Below are 19,847 nucleotides of genomic sequence, written 5' to 3'. Positions count from 1 at the left end.
AGCAAGGATGAAGTTTCATGAACCATCTTATTGCAAAGGTGGCATTCTATCACAGTACCACGCTTGAAATCACTGAGCTCTTCAGAACGGCCCATTTTGTATCACAAATGGAGACTGCATGGCTAGGTGCTTGATTTTATAAATCTGTGGCAACAGCTCTGATTGAAACACCTCAATTCAATAATTAACAAGTGTGGTCAAATACTCTGTATATAATATACACTATATGGACAAAAGAGAATGCCTATAAACAACATTAAAAAGGAGAAATAGAGCACCATCAGCATTAAGTATGCCTCCAGCATAATGTAGACTTACATGACCAATATGGGGCATACTTGATAAAAGTCTAAACACTTATAAAAATAGCGAACAAATCGGTATGATAAACACATCCATTTACTGTATACCAGATGTTTAAACCCGGTATTAGCAAAGCACCAATTACATTAAACGAATAGTAGTTACTCTCCGCAAGTAAAAGGCAAAAAAGTATTTGCTGTGCCCAAATCCCAGACTGTAGGGAAAAATGGACTAGAGAGGACCAGATCTCAACCAAATGATTAGACGATGGCTCCACTGAGGGCCCTGCTCCTCGGTGCCGGTGCAAGGCTCTGTACCTTTCCCAACGCCGAACAAGTGACATCATTATGTCACGCCACTGGGTGGGGCCACAAGCCCCAGGAAGTTGGGCAGGTGCTGCCAACAATAGCAGTGTACACCCCTACTTACGACCCAGCACTCTATTAAAACTAGCTGTTTAACTAGTTAGTGCCCCTACAGCTTGGAGGTGCAGGCCTCAGTTAGTGCTTTAATGGTGGGTACACACTGGGCGATTATAGTGGAAGACTGAACGATAACGATATCGTTTAGTCGTCCACTTTATCGTCCATTTTTTTACACAAAAGCGATGAACGATAACGACGACGCGCGTTCCCGCGGGTCGTTCGTCGTCATCGTTCATCGGGATAACATGCAGGCCAACCTGACGATGTCGTCAGGTTGCTGCATGTTGGGGAATGGGGGAGATAGCCCGGCGCTGAACGATATCGTTAATGATATCATTCACCGGGTGTACTCAATGTCATGAACGACATTGAGCACACCCTGCCAGGGACACACTAGACGATATCGCTCAGGGAGCATATCGTCTAGTGTGTACGCTCCTTATCAGGTAATCAGAAAACTGGCAATCTGCCACACAGGCTGCACAGAGAGCATTCTAGCCTGATCAATCTATTCTGACATTTTAAGTAAGTGGTCCATGGGCCTAATTCCCTTTCCAGACATTATAGAATGAGAGATAGGTGATGGAATGAAGTGCTAATAAATAAATCTGTGGTTTCTCCAATCTCTGAGGTGGAGTCAAATGACAAAGATGGATATATACACAATAGCTCACAGTGTATTGTTATAGGGAGGCTGACACATTTCCACCTCAGACACTAATATCCCTCTCATGGACATAACACTGGAATACAACATGTAACACATAAAAGCTCACACCATTATTAGACAGGACGGCTGTGGGATTTCCTCCCAGACAAATATTTTGCAGTAGATTTACAGAAGAAAACACAGTACTCATTGTGAAGAGGAGATTTCAGACGCAACATGTTCTGCTGCTCCATGCAGTAGGTTGTCTGTTCCCCTGCAGCCTCTGAAAATGGTAGTGTGTCTGAGGAGGAAGAGTTTTGGCGGGCTGAGGAAGTGGTGCCCTGCAGGGGTAACTCACCTCCTACATATACCAGCTGTAATTTATACGAGGGCTGATTCAAAAATAATTAGATTGCCTCTGTTTTTCTGTCCCATAAGAAGACGTAACTATACTGGTTATTATAAAGCTCATACATCAATGTGTCTGAACCTGCGGTAGGACTGCCGTAGTCTGTTTGGTCACAGCGAGTGGAAGATCTTTGTACGTTTCATTATGGCTGATAAAGAAGATGTATCTGAGATTACGTCAGATGTGCGATTGAATTTTGTGTTAAACTTGGAAAAAGCGAAAATGAAACTCATGAAATGTTATGGCAAGCATATGGTGGAGAAACACCGCGGTTACAGATGTCGACATTGCCAAAGCTGCGGAGATGTTGCAAAATGACAGTTTTACACAAACTTTCGGCTTCACTTGGCAATCCACGATTTGTCACAATCGATGTCAGGAAATCGGTATCCTATCCGACATTTCAGCGGTGTTCTTCCACTATTCAACTCATCGTCGCAACTGCTCTTCTGTGACATTCATGGGTACCCACCTGGCACACGCAATGCATTTTCAGTTCCTTTGTCACAATATGCTGAACCCGTTCGAATAAGATGCCAAGTGAAGCCGAAAGTTTGTGTAAAGTTACCTTCTGTTATTTTGCAACATCTGCGCAGCTTCGGCAATGTTGATGTCTGTAAACGCAGTGGATGGTCTCCCAGAACGCGCTTCGTCAGTGACTTGCATATTGCCCTCTTTGAAGTGCTTCCACCACCGAAATACTGCAGCACGGCACATTGTTTCTCCACCGTATGCTTGCCGTAACATTTAAAGAGTTTCATTTCCGCTTTTTCCAAGTTTAACACAAAATTCAATCACACATCTCTGATGTAATCTCACAGACACGTCTTCCTCATCCGCCATGATGAAATGTACAAAGACCTTCAACTCGCTGTGACCAAACAAAGATGACTACGGCAGACCAACCGCAGGTTCAGACACATCGATGTATGAGCTTCACAATAACCAGCATAGCGTTCCCACGTCTACCTATGGGACAGAAATACAGAGGCAGTCTCATTACTTTTCACTGAGCCCTTGTACTGAGCTAAGGACAGCACCACTCAAACAAGGAGCACTGGGCGGACATCAACCCCACAGTATAAAGTTAATCTATTTATTTCCCTCATTGATAATTGTACAAATTTAGATGGTGTCGTTTGATACAATAGCAGTATGAAGATGTAATAAAAGGAGGTCTTGTGCCATAATTTGAACTATGTCCCCCAGCGACTGAAGAAACAGACAGTGATGGTTCTTTCACGGAGGTGATTCTGGAGGGCACCCCAGTCCTTCAGGAACTTCGAAAACATTGAGGAATATAGGCAGCTGGGGGTGGAGAAGGGCTGCCCCCTTCCCCACCCACCTATATGCCTCAATGTTTTCTAAGTGCCAGGAGGTTAGAGATCAAAGTTTCTGTTTTAAAGTGACAGGCACCACACACCACTATCTATACCTCAGTGTTTTAGTGTCTCAAACTGGAAGAAGGAGCAATTGCTAATAAAACAGCAGCTGTGTAAAGGAGCCAACCGTTTTAACAGCTAAATAGTTCAGGTACACATGAAAATATTGTCTGAGATAATGATAAAGACAAACATTATGGGGAGAAACAAGAGGCGCGAGTGCTGTCTGGATAACACCACTTTATGCTTACAAGCAATGAGGTAATGGGCGCAAGGTGAAACTGCAGCACAGCCACAGGCGAACACGTTCTGAGAGACCACACTCGGATTATCATTTCACAGCTTGAAGCAGCAACCAGGGTGTTCTCATAGTTCACAGTAAGTTCAGAGATCTCAGCCGAATGACCTCTCAGTGTGGATAGCAGCCGGCCATCAAATGTAGACCAGATCTTCACCAAGCAGTCATCTGAGCCCTACGGGGAGGGAAGGGGCAACAATCAGAACGATAAAGACAAAAATGCTTTTGGGTTTCATTATTCTTCTGGACTAAAAAGATTTGTCTACATGTGTTGTATACAATACTTGCTGTAAGCACACTGCGGTATGTAGAAGGCTTATAACAGCTGTGAGCATCCAGCCATGTATTTACCGTATAGCTGTGGTCAAAGAACTGAACAGAAGCAAAGTAGAGAACAAACTATTTCCGGCAGACTTCAGAGCTGTAACAATCATATGTAGGCTGGAGCAGAATCATTTTTTTTTGGCAAGGTCAGCCAACTACAATCAAAACCAAAAGAAGTGCCCACAAACCTAGCCCAACCATGGAGATTAAGTGTTTAATGAGTAGAAGAGTTTGTATTCTGAAAACACAAAAGTTTGTACCATATACATTTAAATATGATGACACATTACCCCTTATAGGCTATAAGGATATACACAGAAAACAAAAATTGTATATAGAGATTAGATTAACTATTAGAACTAGATGTGCACAATTAAGGCTAACTTGTGGTACCTAGATAGCTAGGTTTTGCTCCTGTGTGAAACTAATTAAAATTCACAGATTCAAAAACTTGATCAGCCTGAGCTATTGCCCCATCTCAGCTCCCTGTATATCATTCTACTTACTGTAATAATTCTTTGACCTGTGCGGTCAAACGCGACACAGTAAACTGAAGAGAGATGCCCAAGTATCCTCTTTTGCATCTTGATCTGCTGGTACATCGATACAGGAAACGCAGAGGTAAAGCGCACAGTACCAGTTAGTTGTCTTCCACGAAGTACGTTCACTGAAAATGTACATAACAGTCAACCACAAAAGCAAAATGACACAATATCTGCATCTCAGACACACAGAGCTACACGGACTGAGATTATCCCATACCAACGTTTGGTGGTTTCATCCTATTTAAAGGCATTTCCGGGGGTCTTCCACGCTGCAGAGTGGCAAAGGCCTTCTGGCTCCACTGAACATTTTTGTAACCTGAAAAAAATCACCTACAATTAATGTTGAATAAGTGCATTAGACAGGACTAGAATTCTCAAAAAACAGCAAATTATATTAGCCGATAATTCCATTTCTTCGAGATACTTCATGGCAGCCATTACTCTGGCATTATATCCCATTCCCCCAGAATAGACAGGAGGTTTTTTTTATCCCATGGACCACCCACCTCGTGTATATATCCTTGCTCCTTCCTTTCCTCCCTTGTCTTTTGAGTGTCTCCCATATTTGGTCCTGGGAAAAAACCACCATAAAGGAGGGTAAACTATAGGCTGCCATGAAGTATCTCACATAAATGGAATTGTTAGGTATAATTTGCTGTTTTACTCCCTCACTACTTCATGGCAGCCATTACTCTAGGATATACCAAAGCAGAATAAGGGCGGGCAAATAATTCAGCCAACTAGCACATACAGGCTTAAACATTGAAGTTATTCATAATGCCTCTTCAAGGACATTTTCTAAGTGGGTGTCCACTATAGCCAATGCATAATGGCTTGAAAACTATGTGCCGATGAAAAGTAGCTGCTGCACAAATGTCTTTTACCAACACCTGCGCCTTCTTAGCACACGAAGTCGACACTGCCCTAGTTAAGTGTTCTTTAATTTTTCTAGTGCTTTACGTCCGTCTTTCTCGTGCACAAGTGTGATCACTTCTGTTTTGTTGGTGTACAACCTTTCCTTGCACCCACGCAGAAAATCTGGATTCGTTCTTAGAACTTCTGGTAGCATATTTAGATAAGGCTCTTCCACCCACAACGCCTGCAATTCACTTACTCTCCTTGCAGAGGTGATAGTTAGAAATGCAACCTTCCAAGTCAATTCCACAGGAATCTCCTGCAAGGGTTTAAACGGAGGTAACATCAGTGCATTTAAAATTAAAGTTCAGATAACCTGGCGCTACTAACGATCTAACTTCTGGCCGTGTTCTCTCCATAGCTTGGCAGAATTTCTTTACCAGATCTTCTTCAGTCAATTTTCTATATAGCATAACACCTTTTACGAAACAACAATTCAGAAATTGCAGAGCTTGGGGTTTACTGGCCTTCAGAATATCAAACTTAGTCTTCCAAACTCTATAAAATAACTGAAGATACCTTTTTCATGGCTTACATAAGAAGCTTGGTCAGATTATACTTTGCGCCTCAATTTCAGTTCAGAATTTGTGGATCCGGATGGAACAACGGACCTTGGTGCAACAATTCCGGCCTCACCGGTAACATCCATGGCTCCACAACTTGCATTCTCATTGCTGTCGAGAACCAAGCCTTTTTTGGTCAATAAGAAAGAATTACTATCACTTCAACTCGCTCCTCTGATTTTCTTTAGTATGCTCACAATCATCGGAAATGGAAGAGGATACACACAGCCTAGCTTGAACTTCCATACTAGTTCTGGAAACACCTTATTGCCTTCCAAACTGCTTTCATCTCTCGCTGGTTTGTAGAAACCTTTAAATTTTGTTGCAAACGTTCGTAAACGTTCTTGGAGACGTTGCCAGACCAAAAGGAAGACAGGTAATTGGAGATATCTTCTTTTGACACAATAATCTTCTGTATTTCTTGGCGACTGGAATGTGAAAATAGGATTCCTTTAGGTCTATCGAGAGCAGGAAATCTCCTCTTCTATCTGCCAAAATAGTTTAAGGTCTCCATAAGGAACTCTTACTTTAAAAAACTTGTTTAATTCTCCGAGGGCCAGAACTATTCTGAACCCCCTTTAGGCTTTTCTACAAGGAATAGTCAGGAGTAAAAACCCTTCCTCTTCTTTGTAGACGGGATGACCTCCACTGCTCCTGAGCTGACCATTTTTAAACTTTATTCTAAAGCTGGCACTTCCAAAGCCACAAGCGGGACTTCTGATTTCACAAAACTGTTCATTCATGGAATCTCTGAAAATTCTGATATCCTTGTGATACTACATCTTGTACAGACTTGTCTTAAACCAAGTCTTCCCATCGTCTGGCAAATCTTAGGAGTCAGATCCTACCAATATGGATGTGAGGTGCTTTTAGTAGTCATAGCTTCCAATTGCCTCTCCAATAGGATTGGCGAAAGGACGGCCGCATCATCCCTGTTAAATATCTTCCACTGTATGGACATCATGGCCTATAAAACTTTTAGAATTTATAAACGGTTGTTTAGAAGATGGCCCAGGCCACCCGCTTCATCACCTGTCATTTCTGAATTATACATTCCAGCTTATTACATAACAAGAAATGCCTCATATGGTAATGAAACCAGTCTATTCTTTGAATGTCCATCTGCTGCCCACGGTGGCAAACACTACACTCTTCTTGACATCACGCCTGCAGCCATAGTTTATACTGAAACTTCCATTCCATTACATCAACTTCACACAAATATAGCCTTCTGCACTAGGCTCCTCTGCAAATACTATCTCGAGATTTTCCCCTGACTGCATAAAGGAATCCCACAGCCACAAGGCCCAGGAAACCGAAGCCACAACACAAGATTTCAAAGACCCAGCCAAAGAAATATGCAACATTTTCAAAGACCTCTATCTTCATATCCATAGCATCTCTTAATCCTGCTCCATTTTCTAAAAGGGATAGTGGTTCTCTGTTATTTCTGCAGCATCTACTCTAAGCACAAGTACACAACCGAGAAACTGTAAGATATATACGGACAATTCTTTACAAATTTTGCCATTCCTTAGACATAATTCCTTTCATCACTATGATCTGCAAAAAAAAAAAAAAAATCTACCTCTTTTAGAACAGTCTTCAAACAGCAAATCTTGTTCACTGGATTGTGGCAGGGTCTCCTTATAATTCATGGATTTATAGAGATTCTTCAACAGGCTATCCACAATTTCCCAACTATTCTGGTATCTTTCTTGAATTCTCCTGAATCTATACTATTGGCATTTTCCAAATCATCCTCAGAAATAAACTCTGGCAACAACGCCCCTTAGTCATATCCCAGACTGGTCTGCAACCTATTTCTCTTAGCTCCTTGTAACTCCATAAATTGTTCCTTTAGGCCCTCATACTCTAGATTACAAATTGCCAGACCCTGCGATGGGATCGGAAACACCGGATCCACTAGTTGGTAAAGGAAGTCCAGCAGCTATGTTCTGCGATCCGTGTGTGGAAGTCACAATCATATTTTGATTGTGATCGGCAAATCAGTGAAGTCCAACATGTTGGATTTCACTGATCCTCCAAATTGGCATCTCAGGATCATGACGATCCTTCGCTAGTATAGGGGCCATTAGACAAAAATGGGATTTTGGTACCTACCGGTAAATCCTTTTCTCTGATTCCACAGGGGACACTGGAGGTGCTTACGCTGGGGTATAGAGGCGTGGATAACTGGAGATGGCACTTTAAAATAATCTAGAAGTGTGAAGCTCCTCCCCCTCTATGCCCCATCTGCCCTCAGTTTAGAATATGAAGACCGAGGAGATGGAGAACGGAGTAAAAGGGAGAGAAGAACACACAATAATCAAAACATACAACATAAGGAACAAACCGAACAGGCAGGCGAAGAGCGCTGAGGTGGGCGTCCAGTGTCTCCTGTGGAATCAGAGAAAAGGATTTACCGGTAGGTACCAAAATCCCATTTTCTCTTTCATCCACTAGGGGACACTGGAGGTGCTTACGCTGGGGACGTCCCAAAGGTTTCCCCACGGGCGGGAGCGCTCTGCGGCACCTGCAGAACTAGGCGGCCAAAACGGTATGCCGAAAAAGCGAATGTATCAAATTTGTAAAACTTAACAAACGTGTGAACTGAAGACCAAATGGCCGCACGGCACAATTGTGCCGTGGAGGCTCCCCTACCGGGATGAGCAGAAATGGACGAAGGAGGCCGGTGGTCGGCACTAACCCAAGCCTGATGAATGTCAGCCGGATCCAACGTGCCAAAGTCTGCTTAGACGCTGGCCAACCCCTCCGAACCGCATCATAGAGGACAAAAAACGACTCAGACTTACGGAGGGAAGCAGTCCTGTCAACATAGATGCGGAGAGCTTCAACCACATCCAAGGTAGAAGAACCACCAGAGTCCTCCACCCAAGATGGTACCACAATAGGCTGATTAATATGAAAAGCCGACACTACCTTGGGAAGGAAGGCGGCTACCGTCCGGAGTTCCACCCTATCAGCATGAAACAGAAGGTAAGGTGGCTTATAGGACAGAGCACTCAATTCAGAAACTCTACGAGCCGATGCTAGAGCCAGGAGGAGGACTGCCTTCCAAGACAAGTACTGAATATCAACCTCTTCCAAAGCTTCAAACATGGACGACTGAAGAAACAGAAGCACCAAGTTCAAGACCCAGGGAGCTATCGGAGGTACAAAAAAGGAGGCTGCAAACGCAAGACTGCCTGAAGAAACGTCTGCACCTCAGGAATGAGGGCCAATTTCCGGTGAAAGAAAATGGAAAGGGCAGAAACCTGCACCTTTAAAGTTCCAAGACGAAGGCCAGAATCCAGACCAGTCTGAAGAAAAAAAACAAACATGGACACCGAAAAGTCCTAGAGGGAAGATCCCGACTGGAACACCACAAGATACAAGAACGCCAGAGGCGATAATGCGCAGCCGAAACTGGTTTCCTGGCACGTAGCATGGTGGGAATAACAGAGTCTGGGATTCCTCTTTATCTTAGGACATCGGTTTCAAGAGCCACCCCGTTAAACGCAGTTGCGCTAGGTTGGAGTGTATGAAAGGACCCTGCTGCAGCAGATCCGGGCGCAGAGGAAGGGGCCACGGATCGTCTGCCAATAGAGACCGAAGGTCCGAGAACCAACTTCTCCAAGGTCAGTGCGGAGCCACGAGAATGACAGAGGCTGACTCGTGTTTTATCCTTTTTAGCAGTCGAGGAAGAAGTGGAATCGGAGGAAAAAGGTCAACGAAGTCTTAGATCCACGGAACTGTCAGAGCATCTACTGCCACTGCCTGCGGATCTCAAGTTCTTGACACGTATACCGGGAGCTGACGATTCAATCGTGACGCCATGAGGTCCACCTGAGGACATCCCCATCGAAGTATCAGCGTGTTGAACACGTCTGGATGAAGCTTCCATTCCCCGGGATGGATATCCTGGCGGCTTAGGTAATCTGCTTACCAGTCGTCCACACCCGGGATGAATACCGCCGACAGGATTACAGACTGGCTCTCGGCCCACCTGAGAACCTGAGTTACTTCTCACATGGCCCTGATACTCCGAGTCCTTCCTTGTCGGTTGATGTACGCGACGGCCGTCGCGTTGTCGGACTGAACTCTTACCAGACGAGTTCTTAGAAACTCTGATGCTTCTATCAGAGCACTGTAAATCGCTGAGGGCCTGATTCAGAGCCGGACGCTCTGACCAGAGCGCTCGCTCTGAATCAGGGCCCTCCTCCCTCAACTTGGGGCGGCCTCATGGACGCTCGCATAGCTGTGGGTTACCACCCACAGCTATAGTGAGCGTCCATGATGATGGTCGCGATGGTCAAGACCATCGCGACCATCGGGCTTGCGACGAGACCCTGTGGTAGGGTCTCGGTGACCGCAAGCCCTGGAGTCATTTTGGCTCTATCAGAGCCAAAATCACTCCCACTGACATCAGTACTGATGTCAGTGCGGCCGGACTCAGACGGTAGGTGTTCCCATGAGAACGCCTCCGTCTGGCAGCCACGCCCCCGGCATGCCCACCAAAGGGGGCGTGCTGTCACTCACCATCGACAGCACGCCCCCTTTTGTGCGAGACCCATAACGACGGCTTGGCCGTCGTTATTCGGGTCTCGCGCATGCGCACGACAGAGCTCCCTCCGTCGTGCGCATGCGCAATTCGGCACCATCGACCCGCTTGCGAGCGTCCTGCACTCGCGAGCGGGTCTGAATGACCCCCTGAGTTCCAACACATTTATGGGCCACTTTTGTTCTAGAGGGGACCATCGACCCTGAAAGTGATAATCGAGGACTACTGCTCCCCATCCTCGAAGGCTGGCATCCGTTGTTGCGATGATCCAGTCCCACACTCAATCTCCGGCCCGCTAAAAGATTGTTGGATTGTGTCCACCAGAGAAGGGTCACTCTGGTAGCTGGGCTCAGACGGATCTGTCGATGTAGAAGCAGATGAGACCCTGACCCCTGTGTTAGTAGGTCCAGCTGAAACACCCTGGAGTGGAATCGCCCGAACTGTAGTGCCTCGAAGCCCGCTACCATCTTCCCCAGGAGACGCAGACAAAGAAGGAGGGACACCTTCTTTGGTCTGAGGAGCAGCTGAACCAACCACCGGATATCCCGGGCTTTGTCTATTGGAAGGAAGATCCTCTGTGATGCCGTATCCAAGATCATGCCCAGAAACAGGAGCTTCTGGGATGGATAGAGATTTGATTTCTTGAAGTTTATTATCCAACCGTGTTGGAATGTGGTTCCCAAATGGGAATGTGGAGATAGGCATCCGTGATATCCAGGGATAATAGGAACTCTCCTGGTTCCAAGCTCGCAATAACGGACTGCAGAGACTCCATTTGGAACCGATACATCTTCAGATACAGGTTCAATGACTTGAGGTTCAAGATGGGCCTGACCAATCCATCCGGTTTGGGTACTACAAACCGGTTAGAGTAAAACCCCATACCTCGTTGATGTTCTGGAACCGGAACTAGCACAGATGATACTACTAGAGACTGGATAGCCTCCTGTAGAACCCTGGCCTTGTCTGCAGGTATTGGCAGACTTGTAGTAAAGAACCGTGGTGGAGGGGGGACCTCGAAGTCTATTCGGTACCCCAGGTAAATTAGTCTGCGGATCAACGGTTCTGGAGACGTCTGGTTCCAAACTTGTTGAAATCTTTGCAGGCGGGCTCCCACTGTAGGTGGTCCCAGGTGGGACGGAAGACCGTTATGCCACCTGTTTCTCAGCTGGCTTAGGCTCCTGTCTACTTGCAACTGTGTGTGGGCGGCGTCTACTCTGTCGCCACTTGCTTGGGAGGGAGCCCCTCTGGCTCTCCCACGAAAGGAAAGTGGCGCACAAAAGGAATGAAACGAAGGTCCAGCGTAAGCTCTTCTGGGAGCCGGTGCAGTTGACGGGAGGAAGGAAGACTTACCACCCCCCGTGGCCTGGGATATCCATTTGTCCAATTCCGGGCCAAACAGCATGTCGCCATTGAATGGTAAATCCTCCACCGCACGCTTGGAGTCTGCGTCCGCATGCCAGGCGTGCAACCAGAGGGCTCTGCGGCCTGAAATAGCAGAAGCAGATATGCTAGCACTAATCTGACTGATATCTTTTGACGCTTCTCCCAGGAAAACTGCAGACTCACGGATGTGTTCTGCTAGTATGCGTAACCTGCTCTGGAAGTACCAGAGTCCAAACCTGTAATCAACTGGTCAGCCCAGCAAACCACAGCCTTGTTAACCCAAGCAGTAACAAGGGTGGGCCTAAGCTGAGCACCCGCTGCAGTATAAATAGATCTTAGCGTTGTCTCCAATTTTACGATCCGAAGGATCTTTTAGTACTGTGGCTCCCGGTACTGGGCGTGCCTTAGAGAGACTGACACATCAACTGGAGGGAGCGTTTCCCACTTCTCCATCATGGATGATGGAAAAGGGTAGCTAGAAGGAAACCGGCGCAGGAATTTGGAACAGTTTATCCGGTTGTTTCCAGGCCACTGAGAGCTGCAGTTGAAGATGCAGTGAGAATGGAAAAACCGCCGATTTGGTTGTTTATGAAATTCTTCACACTCCTGGGATGCAGGAATAACATCTTCAGGTAATTTAAGGATTTTTCTGACCGCCAAAATTAGAGATTCCACCCCGGGAGAGGTGGACTAACTCTAGAGGGGTATCGTCCTGTAACGCTTCCTCCAATTCCCCTTCCTCTTCCGTAGCGAGGAATTCCGCATCAGACTCTTCTGACTGGAGAACAGTCGATAAAGGACGCTTTTGTGTCGGTCCTTGTAAGGAAGTGGAGGGAGCGGACACAGCTGTACCCATAACCTGTACCAGGGTGTCTAGAGACTTGGTTAGCCCAGCAACCCAGGGAGCCTGAGACTTACATGTCTCAGCTAACTCAGACATTAAATCAGTCATTACTCCTACCATGTCAGCGGCCCATGGAGGCGCAGGTGAGGCAATAATAGCCATAGGTGGATCAATTGCTATACAAGCATCACATAACGTGGACCCAGCAGCATGCGGCTTGGTTAGTTTATTGTTACACCTAGAACAAACAAACAAACATCTTTTGAGACGCCTTTGTTCTGCTTGACATGGATACACACAGTCACCACACACAGAGGGACAGAGTATATACAGAGGTAAAGAAAACAGAAGGCTGGCTTGGAACACAGAGGAGGAGATACACCCCACTCCCTTCCCACAGATCAGATTCCCTGCACCCCCAGTGTATTATGCACAGTCCCTGTACCAGAGCCTTCTGTGCTTAACTTGTAGCTTTGTAGCCAGGAATGGGGAGCAAAAGAATCCAGCCTTCAGTTCTGCTGCACTCTTCCTGGATAAGGGAGAGATACAGGCATGAAACAGTTAACAAACGGCAGCCACGCTGTTACTACAGCCGCTTGCCGCGTATAGTGGAGAGACAGCCCGCGCTGCTTAGGCTCCGCCCCCTTCTTCATGCCCTAAGGGCTCCATTATGGCTGCTATGTGGTCCATCCCCCCCTCCCCTCCGCGCTAACCACATGTATCAGCGGGGAGAGGGGAGAAGCAGGGAGCCGCGTGTATTAGCGGGGAGAGGGAAGAAGCAGGGAGCCGCGCGTGTAGCGCTGTGTACACACAGCTTCCCTTAGACAGCGCAGGGCAGCGCCGACAGCGGGCTTCCCTTACACAACGCACAGGTGTAGCGCTGTTTAACTGTGCTATGCACACACTAACAGCGCAGCACGCTGTGTTAGCGCTGGGCATCGGGCAGGAGCCAGGGGATGTGCAGCTTGTTACTCACTGCGTGTCCCCTGTAGTCTCTCTCTGGCAGGTCAGCAGTCTGCTCTTGTGTGAAGACCTGCTGTGGCGATAAGGAGCTGTCAGAAGCTCTTGTAATGAGCCCTGTGCACTCCTTCCTGGTGTTTGCTAAAACACCAGGGCGCCAGGTACCCGGACCCCACCTTTTAGATAGGTGGCGAAGGGTACCTATAGGAGTGTAAAAGATGCTTTTAAGTAAAAAATAAAATAAATGTATTTGCTGGAGCACAGCATAATGTGACCAGCTCCATGAGGCACATTTTCTAAACTGAGGGCTGATGGGGCATAGAGGGGGAGGAGCTTCACACTTCTAGATTATTTTAAAGTGCCAGCTCCAGTTATCCACGCCTCTATACCCCAGGCTCTTTGCTGGATCCGCATGCAGAAATACAGCAGAGGAACACCAACATACTGAGCAGAGGGCACCAAGCAGCTTCATATGCTCTAGTGTGCAGCGCCATTTTTTTTTTTTTTTTTTTTTTTTTTTTTTTAAGTCCTTAGCCCTTTGACACAGGCAGGTGCATTCACAGACCTTCCCGCACTGCCAGCTGGGACGGCCGCGCCATTATTGCTTTCGGCCAGCCCCAGCCAGATAAGCGATTGCCATACTTCAGGCGGTGAGTTTCAAGGCAACCGACTCCCAGCTCAACCGTCTGCCACATTACGTCTGGCAAACATCGCCGCGCACCTGCCTCTCCATAGGGCACCACCCCGACCACGGCTTCACAGAGGCACATACGATGGGCCTAAGGCTGGTTACACACTAGACAATATACAGTCAGGTGCATAAATATTGGGACATTGACAGAATTTTCATATTTTGGCCTCTATTCACCACCACAATGGCTTTGAAATGAAACAAACAAGATGTGCTTTAACTGCAGACTTTCAGATATAATTTGAAGGTAATTACATCCAAATCAGGTGAACGGTGTAGGAATTACAACGGTTTCTATATGTGCCTCCCACTTTTTAAGGGGCCAAAAGTAATGGGACAAACTAAACAATCCTAAATCTAACTTTCACTTTTTAATACTTGGTTGCAAATCCTTTGCAGGCAATTACAGCCTGAAGTCTGGAACGCATAGACATCACCAGACGCTGGGTTTCATCCCTGGTGATGCTCTGCCAGGCCTCTACTGCAAATGTCTTCAGTTCCTGCTTGTTCTTGGGGCATTTTCCCTTCAGTTTTGTCTTCATCAAGTGAAATGCATGCTCAATCGGATTCAGGTCAGGGGATTGACTTGGCCATTGCATAACATTACACTTTTTAGCCTTAAAAAACTCTTTGGTTGCTTTTGCAGTATGCTTCGGGTCATTGTCCATCTGCACTGTGAAGCGCCGTCCAATGAGTTCTGAAGCATTTGACTGAATATGAGCATATAATATTGCCCGAAACACTTCAGAATTCATTCTGCTGCTTTTGTCAGCAGTCACATCATCAATAAATACAAGGGAACCAGTTCCATTGGCAGCCATACATGCCCACGCCATGTCACTACCACCACCATGCTTCACTGATGAGGTGGTATGTTTTGGATCATGAGCAGTTCCTTTCCTTCTCCATACTCTTCTTTTCCCATCACTCTGGTACAAGTTGATCTTTGGCTCATCTGTCCATAGGATGTGGTTCCAGAACTGTAATGGCTTTTTTAGATGTTGTTTGGCAAACGCTAATCTGGTCTTCCTGTTTTTGTGGCTCACCAATGGTTTACATCTTGTGGCGAACCCTTTATAGTCACTCTTGTGAAGTTTTCTCTTGATTGTTGACTTTGACACATATAGACCTACCTCCTGGAGAGTGTTCTTGATTTGGCCAACTGTTGTGAAGGGGTTTTTCTTTACCAGGGAAATAATTCTTCTTTCATCCACCACAGTTGTTTTCCGTGGTCTTCCGGGTCTTTTGGTGTTGCTGAGCTCTCTGATGCGTTCTTTCTTTGTAAGAATGTTCCAAACAGTTGATTTGGCCACACCTAATGTTTTTGCTATCTCTCTGATGGGTTTGTTTTGATTTTTCACATATAGGCACATATAGAAACCGTTGTAATTCCTACAACGTTCACCTGATTAGGATGTAATTATCCTCAAATTAAATCTGAAAGTCTGCAGTTAAAGCACATCTTGTTTGTTTCATTTCAAAGCCATTGTGGTGGTGAATAGAGGCCAAAATATGAAAATTCTGTCAATGTCCCAATATTTATGCACCTGACTGTAGGTCACCAGATCCAGCGGATCGGGCCAACATATCATCCAGATCAGCCACTGTTTACCGACTGTCGCCGAGGATGCACGTCCCCCCAAGCGTAGCAAACTACATTCTCCATCGAACTTGTATGCAAATCTGCCGGGCGATATTGTTAGCGGGGGACATGCAGTTGAATGCAGCATTGCCCCCATCGGCAGTGTGTATGCACTTGCCGATACCAGCACCCCGCGCCGGGACCTGTCGCTAACGAGGTTGTACACACTGGACAAAGCCCTCTAGCAACAAGATAACTTCCCTACTCTGCCTGACTAGGAGAAAGGAAAAAAAGACAAGGGAGGAGCAAGGATACATACACTAGGCAAGTGGTCCCTGGGAAAATAATGCCAAAATAATGGCTGCCATGAAGTAGCAAGGAAGAAATTATCTTTACAATACTGCATGGTTTTACTAAGTTCTCTCTTTTAAGAATAAAAAATATTTAATGGAGACAAATCCACAGCATTATAAAACATAACTGTTAAAACTAGGGGTGCATAAGTACCTTTTTCAGTGCATGATGTAGATTGTGTATCAATTCCAAGCAAACAGTGAGGTTTGGGATTATTAGCTGGAGCATTGCTGTTAGGCATGGATATTAACCCCTGGCACAGCTTCACCAAATGCTCCGGATCCGTATGATTGTTAACCATGAGCTTAAAAAAAAAATAGTAAATGTTATAAATACATATATAGAGCAACTGTACTTTAGATTTCCATTACTTGATTTATACTATAGTTCAGAATAATCTATTCCTGCCTTGGCATAAACTCAGGGCAAATCTCACTGCTCTGCCTCAATCAGTCAAAAATCGAACAGTCTGCAGCAACTGCAGTCTGATCACAAATCTATACATAGTATAAAATAGTCCCTGGTAGGAGTCTGTTTGTTCAGGCTAATATTAAGAACCACTGGACAGATATTGATGCAGTTGTCACTATTCTATAGAGCATTTGTCGAGGTTTAGGTGTATGAAACATTGATGCATGACAGAAGGGAGCCGAGCAGTGACTATTTTAGTGAAGCAAGTCAATGAAAAAAAAAACAGACATCAGAGCACTTTCTTGCTTTCGCTGCCTAAACCGTTAAAGATATATCACAACGATTGACTTCATTTTATACCGTGTAGAGGTTGATATGTATTATCCGGTTTCTCCAGAAAAATTGATGTAAGCCCCTTTTTTGCCATTCCCATTTCATTTCTGTGAAAAACAATTCTTCAATTTCAAACAAGTCCAATACCTGGTAAGAGTCTGCTTAGGCATGACAATAAAAGCACAAGGACACTTAACCTGGAAGGGGTTGTCCTGAGAGGAGACTGTTTTGCTCATGGACAACTTCACATGGCCCTTTTGCGTGTCACGTCAAAACTAAATCTGGTCGTGTAGATATAAGGAGAAAAAGAGCTCAGTAAAAAAAATAAAAAAAAAAAAAAAAAAAAAGGACTATGGCCATAAATTCTAAATTGCTCCCGTACAAATCCAGGGCGGGTCGCTAACAATGCATATAAAAACATTGGAGCACTAAATAAAAAAAAAAAAAAATCTTAGAATACCTTAAACATCCACGCTAACCAGGCTAATACAATTATATCCGCAAATCCAGTGTTGGCTGGTTTAAATGGGTTTTTAAGAAAGAAAAAAAAAAAAACAACACCACACTAATATGCTGCGACTACAGGCACGGTGCTGAGACCAAAAAAAAAAAAGCCCATTATAAAAGGGAATCCACCGGGTAATCTTCCTCATCCTTGTGATCTTCATTTGAGTGAGCTGAACAAATACAGTAAATTCACAAAACAGAAATAGGGAGTGTGAAAAAGATCAGGTACTAAATCTGCCTAGCATGAGCCAAGACTCCACAAACTCCTACCTTAACAATCCTATAGGACAGGAGAAATCCACAATAGCATTCTCAATCTTAAAAGGGTAATCAACTCCAAGAACACAAAAAAAAGTCAATACACAAAGAAACACAACATCGTTATCGTTCAATCACTTGTTAATCGGCCGCAAACTGGGCAGTTTAATGTCAAAAACTACCAGCAATGCGTGGGCCCGTTGATCGTTTTTGACATCTATCATCGCCCGAACATGCTGGTCAACCTGTCGTCAGGTTGACCATGTTCGGGGATGATTGATGTGCCTACACTGAACAACTGATCGTTCAGTGTAGGCACATCACAGACTGTGAAACGACTGCACGATTGCAATGTCGTAATCGTGCTCTCGTTTCACAGTCCCCTAGTGGATGTGCGCCTTAAGAGCGGTCCGTGACATAAGTGTTTTATCCTTAATTGAACTGATCGCTGATCTACTGCAACATTAAAAAACCACAACTAGTGTGTAAAATTGTGTACATACAAAGCCTCACATAGCCAAAGATTAATAGAAAAACCCTACCATAAAAATAATAAAATATTCTAATGTGAATGTAGTAGTTTGACCTAAGGAAAATGTGATTTAACTTCCTATTTAAGTCATACAAAATACAACAGGGGCCCCATAACAAATAACCAGTCTTTGCCTGTCTGGTGGGGTGTGTGAGGTCATGCTGTGATGTCATAATGGTAACTGCCTGTATCAGAGCTTTGCTGTTGTTGCCTCTCTCATACACGTACAAGACCCTGGCACAGCTCACAGGCAGAAGGCAATCCTCACATAAGGTTAGTGACTGGCCATTGAGTCAGCTAGATGTGGAAAATACGAAGTGTGCAAAGTACAAAGTGTGATATACATAAGTTCATCAAAATGTATGCGATTTCCATTTCCATCCTGCATGACTACTACGCTCATTCTGCATTCACCCTCATGCAAAATAATCTGGGGTATTTAAAGGTATGCGAATACATGATGAATTTGGAATTGGTATTACTTGTTTTGTGGATATTCTTGAGGGTATAGTATAGTTTATTGAGCATGTGCATACCTAATAGTGCAATTTATCTGCTTTGATCAGCGGACCATTAGAGGCCAGTTAGCCATAATCAGACAAACCATTTCTTTAAAATCAATAGGGTCAGCTAGATATGGAAAGTACAAAGTGTGATATGCAGAACAGTTAATCAAACAGTTGAACAAACACTGATCAGCATCTGAGACCAGAAAATATGGACTAAATCGTTGTCATTGTTTTTTGTGTTGGAATAACGTCGAAATGCACTAACAATACTCTTAGAGCTACAGTCAGGTGCATAAATATTGGAACATTGACAGAATTTTTATATTTTGGCCTCTATTCACCACCACAATGGCTGTGAAATGAAAAACAAGATGTGCTTTAACTGCAGCCTTTCAGATTTAATTTAAGGGTAATTACATCCAAATCAGGTGAACGGTGTAGGAATTACAACAGTTTCTATATGTGCCTCCCACTTTTTAAAGGGGTCAAAAGTAATGGGACAAACTAAACAATCCTAATGGAGAGTACACACGGTCAGATTTGTCAGACTTGTCAGATTTGTCAGATGAACGACTGAACGATTAAACGATTTGAACGATTTGGACGATTTGACCAAAATTTTGAACGATTTGAACGATTGAACGATTTTTAACTGCATTAAAATGAATGGAATCGTCCAAGTCTGACTGCAAACCCATCAGATGTCAGATATCGTTATCTGACAAACGGGAACGCGCATCGTTGATCGTCCATCGTTCAGGCATGTCAGATATGAACGATTTTTCATCAGATATGAACGACTGAACGATTTTTAAATCGTTATCGTCCATATCTGAAGAAAAAATCTGATCGTGTGTATGCACCTTAAATCTAACTTTCACTTTTTAATACTTGGTTGCAAATCCTTTGCAGGCAATTACAGCCTGAAGTCTGGAATGCATAGACATCACCAGACGCTGGGTTTCATCCCTGGTGATGCTCTGCCAGGCCTCTACTGCAAATGTCTTCAGTTCCTGCTTGTTCTAGGGGCATCTTCCCTTCAGTTTTGTCTTCATCAAGTGAAATGCATGCTCAATCGGATTCAGGTCAGGGGAGAGACTTGG

General features: G+C 44.8%; 1 protein-coding gene across 1 annotated transcript in view; it reads right to left on the bottom strand.

Moving 5' to 3' along the window:
* Positions 1-19,847, bottom strand: part of BRWD1 (bromodomain and WD repeat domain containing 1) — a 200,857-nt gene that overhangs the window by 110,809 nt on the left and 70,201 nt on the right. The window contains exons 5-8 of the mRNA XM_088443141.1: positions 16,348-16,498; positions 4,553-4,651; positions 4,297-4,457; positions 3,420-3,641 (exon numbers count right to left, since the gene is read on the bottom strand). Coding sequence (XP_088299267.1) covers positions 3,420-3,641; positions 4,297-4,457; positions 4,553-4,651; positions 16,348-16,498 — 633 coding nt within the window. The remainder of the gene's footprint in view (positions 1-3,419; positions 3,642-4,296; positions 4,458-4,552; positions 4,652-16,347; positions 16,499-19,847) is intronic.

Source organism: Taudactylus pleione, unplaced genomic scaffold (genome assembly GCF_031769625.1).
Source record: "Taudactylus pleione unplaced genomic scaffold, aTauple2 ptg000327l, whole genome shotgun sequence".
In the NCBI taxonomy this organism is placed as follows: domain Eukaryota; kingdom Metazoa; phylum Chordata; class Amphibia; order Anura; family Myobatrachidae; genus Taudactylus; species Taudactylus pleione.
The sequence above is the reverse complement of the archived record's forward strand: the minus strand, read 5'-3'. Positions and strand labels throughout refer to the sequence as shown.